This window comes from Anopheles arabiensis, chromosome 2 (assembly GCF_016920715.1).
Source record: "Anopheles arabiensis isolate DONGOLA chromosome 2, AaraD3, whole genome shotgun sequence".
NCBI lineage: Eukaryota > Metazoa > Arthropoda > Insecta > Diptera > Culicidae > Anopheles > Anopheles arabiensis.
The window spans coordinates 48218642-48236193 of record NC_053517.1 but is presented as its reverse complement, the minus strand read 5'-3'; the positions used below and the strand labels follow the sequence as shown (position 1 = coordinate 48236193).

General features: G+C 45.9%; 1 protein-coding gene across 3 annotated transcripts in view; it reads left to right on the top strand.

Annotated features, from left to right (window-relative positions):
- The window catches only part of LOC120902728, a 64100-nt gene extending 47099 nt beyond the window's left edge, over window positions 1-17001 (top strand). For all 3 annotated transcript variants that reach the window (XM_040311717.1, XM_040311727.1, XM_040311732.1), the window contains exons 4-8: window positions 9787-9985; window positions 10067-10152; window positions 10233-10362; window positions 10452-10577; window positions 10657-17001. In XM_040311717.1, coding sequence (XP_040167651.1) covers window positions 9787-9985; window positions 10067-10152; window positions 10233-10362; window positions 10452-10577; window positions 10657-13461 — 3346 coding nt within the window. In that variant the 3' untranslated portion in view covers window positions 13462-17001. The remainder of the gene's footprint in view (window positions 1-9786; window positions 9986-10066; window positions 10153-10232; window positions 10363-10451; window positions 10578-10656) is intronic.
- Window positions 17002-17552: the final 551 nt, after the last annotated feature.

Sequence of the window (17552 nt, the reverse complement as noted above, 5' to 3'; positions counted from 1 at the left end):
AGCACCTCACCTCACCTCTGTAACGCCACTGTGTATGTTGTCGGGTTGCATCTTACCACGGACGATTGCTGGCTGGCTGGTGTTTTATTTTCGCCACATCGTGCAGATAGCTTTGCCATGTTTGGTCGTAAAATGTGTGACCAGATTTGAGAAGTAGTAACCGATGAAGTAGGCAACAAAAGACAAGTAGAAAAGAGAAGAAAAAAAACATATGAAGAGGGAAAGAAGACAGCACATAAAACACAACAATCTGCCAACATTAAAACCATCGCCGTCGACGGTAGCGGATAGTGTATGAGAAACCGGAACCCCGGTACTGGATTCGATCATCGCTTTGATCGTTCCCAGCTGGTCAAGTGAAACAAAACAAGTCCGTCACTACTGCGACACTCTCTAGGAGGGCGCACAAAAAAGTGGTTGAACTTTTTTTATTATTTTGGTAGGCCCACAGTGGACACACACCACTTACCCGTGGATCTGCTGCTCCATTTGTGCTTTTTATGCGTTTCGATAGGAAGGGAGATAGAGAGAGAGAGCATAACGGCGCTTGCATACACATCTCACAAACCCTCTTTGGAATTGTCTCCATCCACCGGGAATAAAACCGAAACTCTCCGTATCGAAAGTGAAATTTGTTTTGGGAAAGCAGCTGTGTGTTGGACGTTGTTGCTGCGTGTACAAGATGTTACACGGAATCGGGTGAACCGTTCGATCGTGTTCGAAGTACAGTATATTTTTTTTTTGCGAATTCGCAACACGTTTAACGGATTTGCATTGGTTGGTGGTGGAATTGTTTAGAAAACAGTATCTTTTGAATAAGTAATGACACGTAGCATAACATTGAAATCATGGCAACGAATCAATAATATGTTCAGTTTTATGCTATTGTACCTGCAACTAAAAACAGTTTATCGAACGCATTAAAACACCATTAGAAGCAGTGCACTAAGTGTGCAACGTTGCATTTGCGCATCGACTGTAGAGTATCGTTTGTAGTTGGTAAGCCACATTCCACACCGATGAGGCTTTATGGGGAGTTGCCACTTGCTCGTGTTTACTGACTTTAATCGCACACTTGAGTAAATAATGTACTCCACATTGAGACCCGCCTGCCCTAAACCTTCACAGCTCTCAAACAGTTCAGCTTGTTATAGAAGTCATAGATCAAGCATATGGCAACGGTTTTTTTTTCTTGCTCTGCACCCAGCGCCGGTAATAACACGGTCCCCGAATATGGGCAAACGCTCAAGATCGTCCAGATCTGGCGCGATGATCGACCTCAATTCGCCGTATGCGCGCTTGCTGGTGGACGCCAGTAGATCCGAACAAAGGTCACCAAGCATGGAGCGCACCGGGCCGTCGTTCTGTGCTAATTTAATGCGTCTGGATGTCTGGAGGGCGCTTCTTCTCCGCAGGCCGAGGCGATAAATTGGAATTCTTACAGCGCATGCTTTCTTGCTGACTTCGTTCGCCGGCGCCAGGCTCTGCACCCACCCGGCTTAGTGAAGCGATCGTGATTCCACCAAACCCTTCCAAACGGTTCCACTTTATCACCTCAATCTATTTGCTAATGGCAAGAGAAAGAGATACAGGGGAAGAAAACGAGGCAGCTTCAGCTCATCGTAAAAATAACCCAAATTACTAACGCCCATATAAGACGCGCCTCGAGCGCCAATTACGATTGTCAATTGGTTGTTCGACTAGATCAGCTTCCCCTGCTGGGCCTCTCAAACGTACAGCCGGTCCGATGATCGCCATTGGATCAGAAGATCGAATGTAGTGCCATAAATCATTTAGTTGATAGCTTTCATCGAGAATGATGGGAAAATTACGCTGATCGGCAATCATCATATGATCGAACCGATTTAACAATCAACTAGCTGGAATCAGCACGATGTCCCTGCGGCAGCGTTGCTGTTGCTGTGGTGGAGACAGTTCCTCGCCCAAGCTCACCGGAACCTTCGCCGGGAACCGGTACCCGAATGCTGTTCGTGGCTTAGCTCAGAGTGCTCTCGAAGCTACGTACGAGAGCATATTTCTTCCAACGCCAGAGCGCACCACCCCATACGGTATAACGGTTCCTTCCGCTTTCACGAGCATCGGAAGGAAAGTAGGCGATCGAGTTGATTAGGCGCGCACTTTGCTGCGCTTTGCTCCTTTGTCGGGGGGAAGGGGGAAGGTAGAGAGGAAGTTAGGGCTGGCAGCTTGCAGGTTGACAGACATGCTTTCATGGTCGTCCGTGTCACTTGCCTAATTTTCGGGCTAACGGATGAAATTTCTCCTTAGCGTTGCCATCTCAAGCACGGGACGACGGCGGCGATACGCTTCACACACGAATATGATGAGCTTTATGGCTATAACTGATGCGATTCTTCCGTGTCGCTAACGGGCGGACAGTAATGATCCCGCCTCGGGTGTGGAATGGAGCGGCTTTTCTTGACTAGCGAGATTAAAACGTCATTCAGGCGAAAACCCTCAGTGACCGCGCGATTCCGATGGATGTTTTTTTTTGTATTTACGCTTTGCCTGAAGCTGCACGAATCACGATTGCGCAACGGGTTGGTGATCACGTTTTAAAATTTATTAATATGTATTTTTAATAATATTTTTATATGTCAAAAAACAAAACTCAGAAAAAGTAATTTTCCAAAACAACAAAACTTTAACCCTTAAAAAAATATATTTATTATTATATTTTAAAAAAGTGTGAAACTTAAAATTCAAACATACAAAACCATTGAAAATCCAGCGCGAATTTCGGACCTGGCGGCTAAATCCGTAAGCTCATTTCATCTACAAATCTTAATCCCGCACGCGAACACGGTTCAATGAACAGGGGGCCGCGCAGCGTTTGTAAGAAAATGGAGCGATAAACAAGTATCATTTGAATAACCTGTAAGGGGGAGGAGGCCCAGAAAACCCTCGGCGCCTCCCGTTAAAGGGCGCTGCCGACGAATGCGCGATCCGTTCAAGCGGAACAGTCTCGAGATGAAATTGAACTAAGGCAGGAAACAACCTCCCTTGAACGGGATTCGTAACACAATTGGACTGGGTTGGGTTTTGGGTGGATTAAGGGTATTATTTAAAACAATAAACCGAGGGGAAGAGATTAGGGAAACGCTGCCGTCTCGAATTCGGGCGAGTAAAGAAGTGGAGCATTGCATTTATATGACGATCTCGTTGCCAAAGCCCGTGTCATGTTTACTGCGGAAAGGGTTGTGTAATATTTTGTGGAGTTTGAGGTAAAAAATAGGATTTTCTTAGCCAAACATTTAACTGGCCATTTTTGCTTCAAATATGTTATGAAGTTTTTTTTTAATAATTTTAATAACTTCAAATGTTTAATACATTTTTTAAAACACTTAAGTAAAATTCTATTTTATGTTTGAAAAAAGTCAGGTGTAAAATCAAACTGGTAGGAACTGTTTTAGTATTTCTAGTGTTGATTTCACATTTATTGTCCTAGCATGAATTAATTAGTTGATCGATCGTTAAACCACCAGTATGATTGTCCAACATTCCTTCAGCTATCGACTGTTTTCCAATCATCATTCACTCTTGCTAACTGATCTCACAGCAACAAAAAATCGCCCCACACAGACCACCAACGCGATCGAATCAATCGGAATAACTTATATTTTCCAATTTTCCGAACAAGGAAAATTGCCGCTTCCTGCATACCGCCGGCCCAACTCAGACAGATCCCCGACGATCGGCCAGGCATCATTGAATCTCGGTTACATCAACCGGGCCTGAGCATTATGGTTGTGGCCGGGGCTTGCAACGGTAACCGAGCCGTGCAATAAAGTGCAGCGATTAGGTGCCGGGCGAGGACGCACGTTTCCTCGCGCTGCTCCACAGGTTTTTAGTACCGGCGGTGGTACCACCCGACAATGACACCTACTGTATATCTACTTTGTTTCGTTCGAATATGTCGATGGGGGGGATCGGATGGGATCGACGCGCGCAAGGAGAGGTTACGCGAGCGACCGAGACTACATGATTGCGATGTAATCCATCGCGAAAACCGCATAACTTTGCTGCCACCGACTAGCCGCCCTTGTCCTGCCCGCTGTCGACCATTGCAATGGTCATAATACACAGCGTCGCAGTCGCAGCTCGATAGTGTGGAAAAGAAATGCCTCATTGAGCGGCAACGAAAGATGGGCCCCCCGATAGAGCCAGGGAATGAAAAGGTGAAGCGGGTGGTAGGAGGGCAATGGGAAGAAAAACCGGTTGACCGCCTTCACCGTAATCGCCAAAGGAACATCAAGGAAACACAAAGAGGAAGCAACTCCTCCGTGGTTGTGGAGGCCAGTTACTGGTTGTTGCTGGAAAATCGGTACGTTCGGATGGCCATTGCTACACAGGCAAAAGACGTTCGCTAGTACTGGTCTCACTAGTGTGCTCCTCCACGCAGCCACAGCTGTGCACACACACGGAAGGACAACTACGGTCGGTTAAGTTTTCTGATCTAGTGGCGCCTTGCACTGGAGACGTGACACAAAAAGGCGAAATTTCGAATCGAGCTGTTTGACACACCCGCGCATGCCGGGGACCCACTTCCGGGAGACCGTGACCAACAAACCGGCGCGGGGAACGGACGAGTCGAAACCTCTGACCCAATTTATGTCATTTTCATCGCGCCATTTTCTCAGTAATGAGAAGGATTTTGCGCAAAAAAAAAGAAACAAACAAACTCCCAACGGCAAATACAAAACAAAACATGTGGCTTGCGGGCAAAACGGAGATGGAGCAACAGCAACATTAGCACATCTTGCCTGTTACATGCCGGTCAGGTTGCCGATGCGTCACCGGCACCAAAAACAAGAGCAGCCTCTCGTTGATTCGTTTGGCTCTTTTTTTTCCTTCTTTCGATTGCTGTTTTCATATGCGCTCTCCAAAAAATAGCAGAAAAAAACATACACCGACCGACATTAGTGCCAACGAGCGTTGTGTCGAAACAGTTCCACCTTTTTTTTCTTTCTGCTTTTCTTTGCTCCCTCTTTCTCCGGGCGGGATTGCCAACATAACCGAGGCAGCAAAAGAAATGCACTCTAATTATCTCATCAACACCTGCGATCGTGCTGCCGATGATGTGCGCCGGGCGCGGGAGGATCGTGTCTGCATCGATCTGGGCCAATTCGAAACAACTGACCGAAAATCCCTGACCGACGCAGCAACGCCAGGCGTCGCAGGAGCATGGGAAGCGAAGAAAGAAAGTCGAACTGAGCCGCGAGGTATAGCAAAACCGCCGTGTGTGAGTGTGTGTGTGTGGCGGGTCGTAATGTACTTATTATGCTGCGGTATGTGCTAATGTAGCTGTGATGTTTATTAGTGGTATGTAGGGTAGGGTTGCAAGGAACCTCGATTTGTTAAGTGCCAGATAACGTCCGTAAACTTGGGCTTGTTTGTGGCTTACCCTACTGTGGGTCTGTGTGCTGTAGCCGGTAAGGGAACCGCTACTGATGTTTTGCAATATTTTTCTAGTAGTCTTATTAGGGTCTTGGAGGTGAAATAAAAACTAAACTAAGTAAAGAGTGTTGGGTATTTTTCTTTTTAATTACTGAAATTGTAATTTGAAGCATGACAACTTTCAAACAAATCTTTGGACAATTTTGGACAATCTGTGGACAACTTTTACACACGTTAAAAGGAATGTGATTGCTAAGCGTGCTCCAGTAATCCATATCAAAAGCAAAACAAATAGGCTATTTGAGAAAAACGAACAAATGTGTTTTGTTTTCTTCAACGTCATTCTTGTCATTTTCTTAACACAAAAATCATTCTTAAAAATAATACATACTGAAAAAAACTATTGGGACTCAATTCTTTTTAATTGACATTGTAATAATTCAGAAATGTTCTATTGGTTATTATATTTTTACCATCCGTTGTGTTGCTAAACCATGCACGATGGGTTACCCACTTCAACAGAGTTGAGTTCATCTCAAGCAGAAGTAACTAATCTGGAGTCTACATAAATTAATATCTAAAACAGCCCTCATAATCAAGAAGCAGGCCACAAATGGCGGTCACCGGAAGTACAGCCGAATCAGAGAAACTCATAATGGTGCGAATCAGATGCTTCCCTGTAGGTTGAATCTAATTGTTTATTCTATTTTCGGCTCAAATCGCATAATTGTATCAATTACGCCAGTTTCGCGCCGATGTTGTGTCTTCCCACACGTCCAGTCGTTGGAATGGAAACGCTAGAACCGCGCAATGATTTGCCTCCTTTTTCAATCCCACACTTCAACAGCTACTACCCACCCTGGACACTTAAGCTATCCGAAAACACGTGTGTACACAAACACTTCTGTCCAAGTGCAAAAGAGTTTGGGCGCAATCCCGCCAATGATTCTGAGAGCATTAAAGAGCCTCTCAAGGTGCTGGAGGAGGAGGAGGGCGCAATTGAAGCTTTGCCTGCTTCTATTTGCTGAAAAAGCTGAAAATGAATGCTTCTTTGCTGGCGGTAAGCTGTGGAAACTAGAGAATTGTGTTAATTACCACTACCGCATTACCTAGTTTTTGGATAGAATTGCGCGAGTCTCGAATGGATGCATTCTTCTTTATCTTCTATTTCCTCTGCTTTGGAAGGAAGAATACCGTACAGAGACGCTTAAAAGGAGGTATATAAGGTTAGAGTAAAGTGTGAGTAAGTAAGCACTTGTCGGTAGGCATCAGAGACATGCTAATTGTGCACCGGTAGCACACCTCGAGAGGAAGAAGCTTTCGCAAGCCGGCTAGAGCTGTGCACGAAAACATTGTAAACGAACTAATTTTTGAACGATCGACGAAGCTCATCTGTTATTCTAATTTTGGGCAATGAAAAACTGGTATCAAATGCGCCGCGCATAATACCACACGCGATTTCCTGCTTTTCCTGCAAACAAAAGCGAAAGCCGAAAAACAGCACGGAAAACCCGTTTGCCGCCGGCACACCGTGAATCATGTCACGAAGTCACGAACATGATCAGCTTTTCCTACCGGTGCGGCTGCTCTCTGGCTCGTCAGGCAAGCGACGAAAAACGTTTGTCGTTGTGAGGTGGGTTGAGTTTTTACCCCAAGACGGCGGGTGCTTCCGTAGGTGGTCGGAAAATAAAACCAGTTTCCCTCCAGATAGGTGGTGCACCCTTGCCGTGGAAAGGCCGAACGGTCTTTTCCGGGGTTGTTCCGGCGTCTGTGTGTGTCTGTGCAAGCGATCATAGCCGATCAGGAAGTGAGGGCAGCTGTGCTCCAGTGTGCCGGTGGTGGTCGTACTCGTAGACCACCATAGACAGTAGTAACAGCAGTGGCTCCCAGCGAGAGAGCAGATATGGGAATTGCGGAAACGATGTGACGTATTTATTCAATCATGGTGTAATATATGTGGCAGCACGTACCAATCGTAGCAGAAAGCTGAAAACAAGTCATTACAGATGTTCCGCAGGTGTGAGGCGTGAACATCGCTACTGACCTGCTGCAACTGATTCGCATTGTTGGCGAAGCTTTACCTTTGAGGTTTAAGGCAGTTGCGAAATTTGCGCTTTACGTGTACTCTGGCTTTGACAACTTCGAGCGATATGTAAACACCCTTGAACATCCGTCGTTTGCCAAAAGGATTATCTTGCTTGAAGGTAATCCTTATCGATTGATTCATCTTTTCCAACTGAACGTACGTATGCATGGAAGAGAAAATGTCCTACAAATTCATGTTGATCTTTACCTTTAAACACGGCATGGTTGAACGGCAAGGCGTACAATTGTACTTCCACCATACTTGTTTGCCGGTGGCTGTGTTCAGGGCTTAAGGGTGTTGAGCTGGCGCCATATTTCATCTCGTCGTCACGCACAGGTTTCCTTGACCCAGATGAGGTACCATATTTGGGATGTTTCTGTTTTTGGCGTCAGTTTTGTGTGCTCTTTTTTTCCTCCTCAGCTCTTCGATGTGATCACCCTGCTGCCACTGTCAAGAAGGTTTTAACAACAGTCGTTGTGGGGCACGAAGGAATGTGTTAAAATATGCTGCCCCAACGCACATACACACAACTAACAAAGCAAATTCGTGGACCGGGTAAAAACACGGTTTGGGATATGGGGGTTATTATCTTTTTTTGTTATTGTGTGTGAATTCCCTTACACCACTATCATGGGTTGACCTTCGCAGCCACACGTCGTGATCACGTCGTCAACTGACGGGAACCACCACTCGGAAGTCAGCGTTAAAATAACTGTTCTGCCGAATGTTGCTACTGAGGTTGGGAGCAGATGATATTTGTGTGTCTTCAGCTGCTTGCGCCACGCCGAGGTGTGACTTCCGGACGCAAAGAGCCCCGGATGTTGTCGCTTCTCGTGCGGTGAGAAAACTGAAGCACTTCCTATCGGTGTGTGATGCGTGCGCTCCATTGTTTACGAACGATGGGGCAGCATCGCGAGCGAAAGTCGGAAGCGACGCTTGCCCTTAGACCGACTAGAGATGTACCATGTAGACAGCTGGGGGAAAATGATCGACGGTCGTTCGTTGACCGCGGACGGTCAAGTTGAGGGACGGATTTCATCCCAGAGCAGTGAGTGAGGAATTCGCACGGAGGTCAGTAGGAATCCGTTAAGTAACACAGATTCTCGTCATTCCCAACACGGTGGATCGGACAAGCCAAGCAGCTCTAGCTGTGGGTAAAAAGTAGTGGGAAAATAGATTTTGAGAAGGGTTTGCTTCAGCAAAGTGGTTATGACGCGATATCGTTCTTTCTTGTCATGTATTTGAACTATATTACAATCTCGCTAAAACCGTTAACTGAAATGCTCCATTTCTATGACAGTTCTTTTCTGCCTTTTCCTTCGCCGGAAATGGGAGTTAGGTTGGACGTTACAACAATAAATCGTTTTACTTTGTACATCATTATATAAACACACTCATTCGACCAGACACAATCATTATTATGCGATTGACCGAGACAAAATTGAATGAACGAATAACGAGAATCTCCCCATAAAAAAACTTTGTGATTGTTTAAACATTAGTGCATTACTTTCATCTCTTACAACGTCGTTAAAGCTTTTCACTTTTCCGCCTTTTACTTCGCTGTGTGTTGGGTTTTCTTTTATCTGGGCGCCCTGTTTCTTCGCCAAACGACACCATGATTAATGAAGGCACCAATTGACTCACAGCGTCGTCCTGCTTTAGCTTTTGCGTAATCTTATTGCTCAAAAACAGTTTGTAAGTACGGGGATGATCAGTCGTGCCCTGAAGGGATCTTGCATGTGCGTATGTTATGCGTGTGTTGCTTTGGGAAAATTCGTTTCGCTGGTGTCGAAAATAATTGGTCGTTTTTTCCCTTGTCCCGTCCGATTTTGGCGGTTGGCACGTGTTGTAAATGCCTCGGGACATTCATTTATTATGATCAATACTCAGGGAGAGAGATAAAGCATACAGATCGCACATGATCGGATGCCGTTTGAATGATTTTGTTTTTCTCGTATTTCTCCGGACCAACGCTTTCTTTGTGTCGTGAATTGTTGATAACGTTATGTTTCATGCATGATTGACCAGTTCGGTAAGCGTTTTATCAGTTGAATCGCATTGGAAAGTTAAATAGTTTTGGTCTGCTATTTTATGTCTTACACAATTCGACTCGTTTTTGTTTTTCAATACAAGGTCTAGAAACTACAGCATAAACAGAGAAATTTCGATCGATTTCCACACATGTGAAGATGTTTATTGCATCACACACCAAGCAATAATGTGTCTCTAACCAGAACGATTCGGGCACTAACCATACGTTTCCTATGTTTTCACCCACCCAGGTTCATGGGCGTCTGCGTGCAGGAGGGACAGCTACACGCCCTCACCGAGTACATCGAGGACGGTTCGCTGGAGCAGCTGATCGCGAACAAGGCACAGTATCTTCCGGCCCTCTGGAAGATAAGGATCGCGCTAGGGATTGCTCGAGGAATGCAGTACGTGCACGATGTCGGTATCTTCCATCGCGATCTTACGAGCAAGGTTGGTGCTGGTTGGTTGCAGCCAGAATTGGCATTGTAATTATGGGCCAGTACATAAATCATGCTGCTGCATTTCTTTCAGAACGTGCTGGTGAAACGGTTACCGGATGGAATGTTCGATGCGGTGGTCGGGGACTTTGGGCTAGCGGCTAATATCCCCCGAAAGTGGTTAGTATAATCCCTAGAACCCATTTACAGTCTGTCGGAAAACGATTTTTTATTTCGATTGCTCGTCTTCTTACTTACAGTGGCAAACCGCGCCTTGACACTGTTGGCTCACCGTACTGGATGAGTCCGGAGTGTCTGAAAGGACAGTGGTACGATCAAACCAGTGATGTATTCTCCTTTGGAATAATCTTGTGTGAATTGATAGCTCGGGTAAATTGCCAGCGAAGCTGATGCAGTGTGTCCATTCCATAATGCAGTTGGTAACCTTTTCATTCTTCTCCTTTTTTCCAAACTCGCAGATTGAGGCAGATCCAGACATCATGCCCAGGACTGATACGTTCGGTTTGGACTACATTGCTTTTGCTGATGTGTGTCCAAACGATACGCCACCGGCGTTTTTAAGACTGGCCTTCTATTGTTGTACTGTAAGTAGAGGACCTGGTTTCAAAGCATGTATGCGGTTTGACATTGATTTGTTGTCATATTCTCGTGCTACCATTTTAGTATGATCCAAAGAGTCGACCAACGTTTACGGAGTGTGTAAAAAAGTGTACGCTGCTGTCGGATGTGTGCGAGGATAGCTACAATCATCTACAGCAGCAACAGCAGGCACACTATCGCATGAACCTAGCGAACGGAAGTGCGATCTCGAACGGTGTCGGCGTGAACGGGCTGAACGGGTCTACCAGCAGCAGCTCGGAACCGGTGCCCGCCGTCAGCGAGAATGTTTCCGCGGGCAGCAGCACAACGACCACCCCGTCCAGCAGTGGCGAGTATTCGCAGAACCCGCTGCACCACCGGCGCTCCCTGTCCGAGAATGTGATCGTATTTCCGCCACACACGACGCCGAGTGATAAGGCGCGCTATCATATGTACCAGCGGGGCAACTCGGTGGTTCGGCCGGCCGAACCGGCCATACCGGAATCGCCCACCTACTCCAACCAAACGCTGCGCAAAGTGGCGGAAACGATGCTGCTGAAGGACTCGCAGTACAAGCCGCGGGCCAAAACGGAACCGGGCAGCGGAACGAAAGCGAATCCGTTCAGTGCACTGTCGCAGCTGAAGGGTGTCAAGAAGATCCTCGGACCCAAGCCGGCCGTTACGACGTACAGCTCGGGCGATTTGTTTAGCTCGTGCTTTGAAATATCGGCCCCATACTTCCGGGCCTGGAACTCGGTGCAAAACCAGATCGTGCGTAATGCGCGTGAAGGTCGCAGCTGTGCCGGCGGAATGGCAAACTCGGGCGGTTCCAGCTCCGGCAGTGGGCACGGCGAGGGTCAACCGAAAAGCTTGCCCAATTCTCCCACATCGCCGCGCAAGGAGTACGGCGAGGAGGACGAGGATCAATCGGCCGGGGGCGCGCTAGCGAACGAGTACCGCAAAGTGTCGCTCGGAAATGTTCGAAAGTATCGGGCCAGCTTCACCGAACTCTCTAGTCATCCACTGTACAAGAGTGGCCAAATTGAGAATGAAGTTGCGAGTGCGGGCGGAGCGACGAATGCGGCCAAGACATCCAGCACAGCCACCGGTACCAGCTCGGCAGCCTCGCCAAATAGCGTCAATTTATCTACTGTAAAGAAAATGTCCAACGGTAGCGTTAAGCCGATAATGCCTTCCATCGTGTCGGAGGATCCAGTCGATGAGGAATTGGAACTGAACGAAGAGGAACCAAAAGCAGGAGTCAAAAGTTCGAAAGTGCTCAACAGTGGCGATAGCCAGCTGGGGCATCTGTGCGGCAGTAACAATGGAGACAGCGGGACGGAAGAGGGACAGGACGGTGCGAGCTGTGATGGAGAATCGACTCAGCTGGACGATGAGGAGGAAGAGGAGGAGGATGTGGAGGATGGAGAGGTGGTAGTTGTTAGGCAGAAGCCTGACGGGGAACCGAGAAATTTGGAGGAGAGGTTGCTTAAGTCTGCGTCTGGTACGACCGTGATAAGCGAGCCGAGTACGACCGGCACGAGCGGGAAGGATGCATGCCCGGAGGGAGATGTGGTACTTGAGACGCCTCGGATTCTCACCCGACGGGGATCGACCGAGAGTGGATTCTTTTCCTGCCTCAACGAGGACTTTGGTACGTACAAATCGTCACCTTGCTGCTGTCTGGATCAGATTACACACTTCGAATCGACGGACCGGCTGTCGATGTGCAGATGCATCTACGCGGGAGCGGCAACGTTGACCGGTGCAGGAGGACCAGGTACTGCATCGAGTGGAACGCCTGCCGACGGACTGACCGGACTGATGTCCAACCAGACATTGAACGACAGCTCAAGCATACTGTTCTTCGACGATAGCTCAACCACGGTCAGCTCGCTGCGCAGCATGGACGATCTGGAGCTGTCAGATTCGATACGAAAGCGCTTCAACCACCTGCACCATCTCCATCCGGTGCATCACCAGCTGCACAACCGGCACCACCACTTGCTGAGCAATGTGGACATCGATGCCCGCTCGATTGACATGGGTCTGATCAACCGGTTGGCGCTCGATTCCGAAATAAGCAGCATGATTCAAAAGAACCAGTTCACCAACCAGCTGCTGTACTGCAAGAACCGTTCCTCGTCGATTTTCACCGACAGCTCGGACGATATCAGCAGCCTGGCCGGTTCGGACTCGCTGCTGTGGGATGATCGCTCGTGCACGACCATGCCAAACACTCGCTCTGCCCAGATCGCCAAGATCGTGGAGTATTTCGAGCGCAAGGGCCAAACATTCAAACCATTCACTGTACCTGATACGCTACAGCTGGGCGCATCTGCCTCCGGGGGCCACTGCGGTGGCGGTGGAACAGGCAGCTCCGTGCATCTGCAGCATCATCATCACCATCACCATCATCATCTACATCACCATCGCCCTAGTGCGGCCTATGCAGCGGGAACGAACGCATCGTCCTGTGCTGGGATGGGTGCCACGGCCACGGGCGGTGCCGCACCAACGGCTTCCACCAATACAGCAACACCAAATGGAGCGGTCGTGGACAGTGGACGACGGCATTCTTCCACTTCCGGGGCCGTAACTTCCGCGACAGCCAATGCAAAGCTGTCTCAGGCTGAACTAAAGCAACGCTTCGAGTACGAAGCGTTCTGTCTGGAGCTGGAGCGAAAGCAGCAAGCTTCCGTCACAGTCCCGAACGCTCCCCAAATACGGTTAAACAACATCTGCGAGGGTAACGTTCGCTCAAAACTGCAACTGTTCGATAAGCAGAGACAGCAGAGCAACGCTGCGGCGGCAACTGTGGCAGCCACAAACGGCATCGCACTGACTAGCAGCAGCAGCAGCAATAATGTCAGCATTAAAGAGGCGTGAATGCTGTGTGACGATTGCACGGTTCTGGCGTGTCACTTCACGCTCGGTCCACACAAAGATCCCGCTCGGCTTGACGGTAGCCACTGATCCGTAGTAGAAGTATCGCGTTCAGTACCAACGCAGGCAGCAACATGAACGGGTTAACCATAATAGATAAGTAGAAAAATGATAATGATGCGAGACGCCTTTAGAATATCGACTGGCAATAGCGATCCCATCACACGGCTATCACACAACCAGAAGACAGTAGGCTGAAAGTTTACATACTAAAAGTGTACAGAAGACAAAAAAAACAAGAAAAAAAGTTATATTACCTACCCACGTAACGTTTGTTCAAATGGACGGTTAGATGAAAATAGAAGAAACCTCCCAACTTGTTATATGTTTCTCCGTCCTAGCCGTCAGCTACATGAGGCAGCAACAGGTAACAAACCAGCAAATTCAATCCACTAAGCACGAGGTAATCGAAATGTAAGAAACAAATGCGCCAAACAATTGTAACGTAGAACCTGATCGGATGTGTCAAAGAAGTTGTAGCAGAGAAAGTAAGAGAGAGGCAAAGGGCAGTAGTAAAATATATACACATTTCAATTTTGCACGAGCCAATCACCCCTTAGCGCAACAGAAGAGCAATAGCCACAATAGATAATTGGACGGGAGAAGTCAATCGGACACTGTAGTCGTTATTGTCGAAGGTGCAAATACGATCCCACAGTGTTGGCGCGATGGGCGTCACATCTTCTCCTAGATCAATACTTCCATCCTTTAGCGACATTTACATTTACACTCAAATGTCGAGGTAGATAAACGAGGTTCTAGCAATCATCAGGAAAAACAATTTTAAGATGCAAATCCAACCCATCATCGGTGTGAACACGCTAAAGCGCCTGGCGCAATCACGGCATCGTGCAACGATCTAGCTCCATTAAAAGAAACAAGTAAAATTTGCCAAACATACTGTTGGAAAAGGAAGAAGCAAATGAGATGAAGATATCCTGTTAAAAAAAACAACACAGAAACACACAATACCGATAACGAAACAGCGAAACATAAGGGCAAGTATAAAGCGTGATGTATAAGCACCATCATACATAACAGTTGGGCCAATCGGTTTGCGACGGTTTTGTGTCTGGTTAGAAAGTCTGAAAAGGAAAATGTAAAGTGGGGAAAGAGTGAATCAATTCGTAAACTTTTTGACGTCCATTTTTTAAAATAATTAATTATATTAGTAGTACACGGAAGAAAAATGAGTTTATGAGGAGGATTAAAAAACACAAACGTGAACATTACGAATCAGAAATGGCACACACACACAGACATCCATTGCAGCCTACAGTGATCAATGTTGTGAAGTAAACCTGTGAGGTGAGTTGGAAGGGATTGTTTCTTTTTTTTCTTTACACATCTCCCGCGAGAGGACTGAACGATAGTATGTAGCAAATCACAGCTGTGCAGAAGAAATAATGCCAAAAATTGAGATCTACACACATTCACGCAAGCAACGGCTAGAAAAGTGCCGCTTCTGGTTTCTTTCCTGCGTTACATTGCAGGAAAGTTAGGACTATCATTTTCGATCCGTCATTCGCATTATTAGCGATTGGCAGCGTGTGCACCACGAGGTCTTCCTTATCCGTGCTGTTGCATTGGTATTTCTTTGAGTTTCCGACAACAACCAGATTTAAATAGTGAAATTACAGTGGTTAGTTACACACTCTCGCCTACACACAGTACTAACGGTACAGACACAGGTTCACAATCAGAAGGCATAGTTTATCATATCGTTTGCCACTAATTTGCTTGCCTACCTCCAGCATCCGTTTGCTGCCAGTTTCTTTTCCCTTTCCCTGCGAACGCCACTTCTTCTATTTCATGTGGCGTGGCACTAGTATTCCCGTTCCCTTCATATCCGTTTACACCTTTTACCTACTAGTAAAGATGGGCATGTTTGCAATATACTGATCTAGCTACGCATAAACAAACGTTAGAAATTAGTTTACTTTAGTAAGTTCTTACGTTAGTGTCAATTAATTGCAGGAATTAATGATAGTGTATAAATAGTGGGTAGCGGCGATTAGTTTGTTTTAAGGGTCATCGTTCCCACTGCACAGTGCTCGGCCACTTGCTATAAGTTGTAAGTCGGGCTACGCCCCCAGCTAGCTTAGGGACGGGGACGGCGGAGGGTTAAAGACTCCGTCCCGGTGTGAGATTATTTATTACTATTCTTCTGTCGCTCTAGTATACCTCTATGCCACTTTAAGTGATTACACTGCAGCGTTACTTTTAAGTGCAAGTGCGTTAGTTGGTTTGTGTTTTGTTTTTAGCAACAGGTAGCCACAGGTAGAATCCTATCTTATGGCTATACTCGTTAGAGACCCGTTGGTTAGCCAATGCTCTAGGTTTGTGTGCTGTAAATAGTTCAATTTAGCGTGGAGCTGTATGTACTAATTTTAAATCACATTCACAACAAACCCACAAACCACAACCCAGCAAGCTAACATACAATCATCAGGAAGATAAGCAAGTATTACCTAACTTTACATTAATTTTCGCCAGTCAGCCAATTTTCCTATCGTTGTTCTGTAGTTTAGAACGAACAGACAGTTGAATTGCGTTTCTTTCCCTGCTCCATTTACTGTTACACTTTGGTACATTTTAAATCCGTTGCTCACCTAGTGAACGCTTGAGTTTGTGTTGGGTCTGGGCGAGAACTCGCCCGGTCTGCCGGTAGTATTTGATCCATCCAAGCACGAAACTAAACGCAACCATACATAATTATATATTCGTACTATACATTAACGGTGTCACACCGTAGTACAACACACACGCTGTTCGTTTATAGAAAGAGCAAACTGTTATTTGATGTTCTTTAGGGTATTCTCTTACCAGACAGGTTTAACTATAGAATATGTAAAAACAACATTCAAAAAAGCTAATAAAACCGTTTTCTTCTTCAACCACCTGAAAGGGGGTAATGTATGCAGGGCAGAGTAAGTTTAAAAAATATCATAAAAGCAAACGAAATTTGGTTCGAAAACCTTAAAAAGACGAGCGGAAAAGAAATCAATTTTCACATTATTACACACGACTGTTTGCAATCTATATTGTAGGTGCAAAGTGCCGCGCCACTGTGTACTCGGTCCCCCTCATGCCAACTGTATGGCTTGTATATAGGTATATACAAATGATAAAGTTAATATATATTTGATTGTAATTATTATTCTACCAATGAATCGATTGTGCGCCACAAAGTTAGAAACAGCAAATTACGACAAAATTGTGAGGCCGTGTTTTGCTAAATTGTTTGCAGCAGAATCGTTTGCAGACACAAACTACAGATTCAAATTAATGAAACAATCGGAAAAGTCCATAGGTCCATAGAGAATATTTTTAATTTTCGAGCAGCAGGCAGATGTAAGGAAATTCAATCCACAAATTAGGTCAAAAAGATGTCTAGTTACAGAAAGGAAGCGATCGTAAGTTACAAACTGTGTCAAAACTGGGGAAACTGAACGAAATGTTAATAAACATTAGTGAAATACATGCCTTCTTCGTTTGGCTTTGGGACACTTCGATGACAGAGCGTAATTTTGATGTGTTGGTAAGGCCAAATGATTTTACATCTACTTTTTTTCATTTTCTACAGGCGTTAGCTCAATCTCTTCAATTTTTTTATTTTTCTTCAAATTCTATTCTGTGACTTCTAACCATTTGTTGAAATAAAAACTAACTTACAAAAATGAACAACTATTAAGAATTAAAGCTATTCATCAGGCTTCATCCATTAATAACGTAACGCTGATAGAGTAGCTAGAGGGGGGGGGGAAGATGATGACGTCAAACGTTACGATATCGACATCCTTGGACGCTTGGCTGGAAAGTTCTTGGTCGCAAAATTGCTGGTCACAATGTTCCTGGTCAAAAATTCATGATTGCATAACTCTTGGTCGCAAAATTCTTGGTCTTAAAATTATTTGTAGCAAAAATCTGTGTTGTTTTGTTTTTTTTTGTTTCTGAGTGATCACAAATTTATTAGACATAAAATAATTCTTCGCAAAGTTCTTGGCCGCAAAATTCTTGTTTGTAAAGTGCTT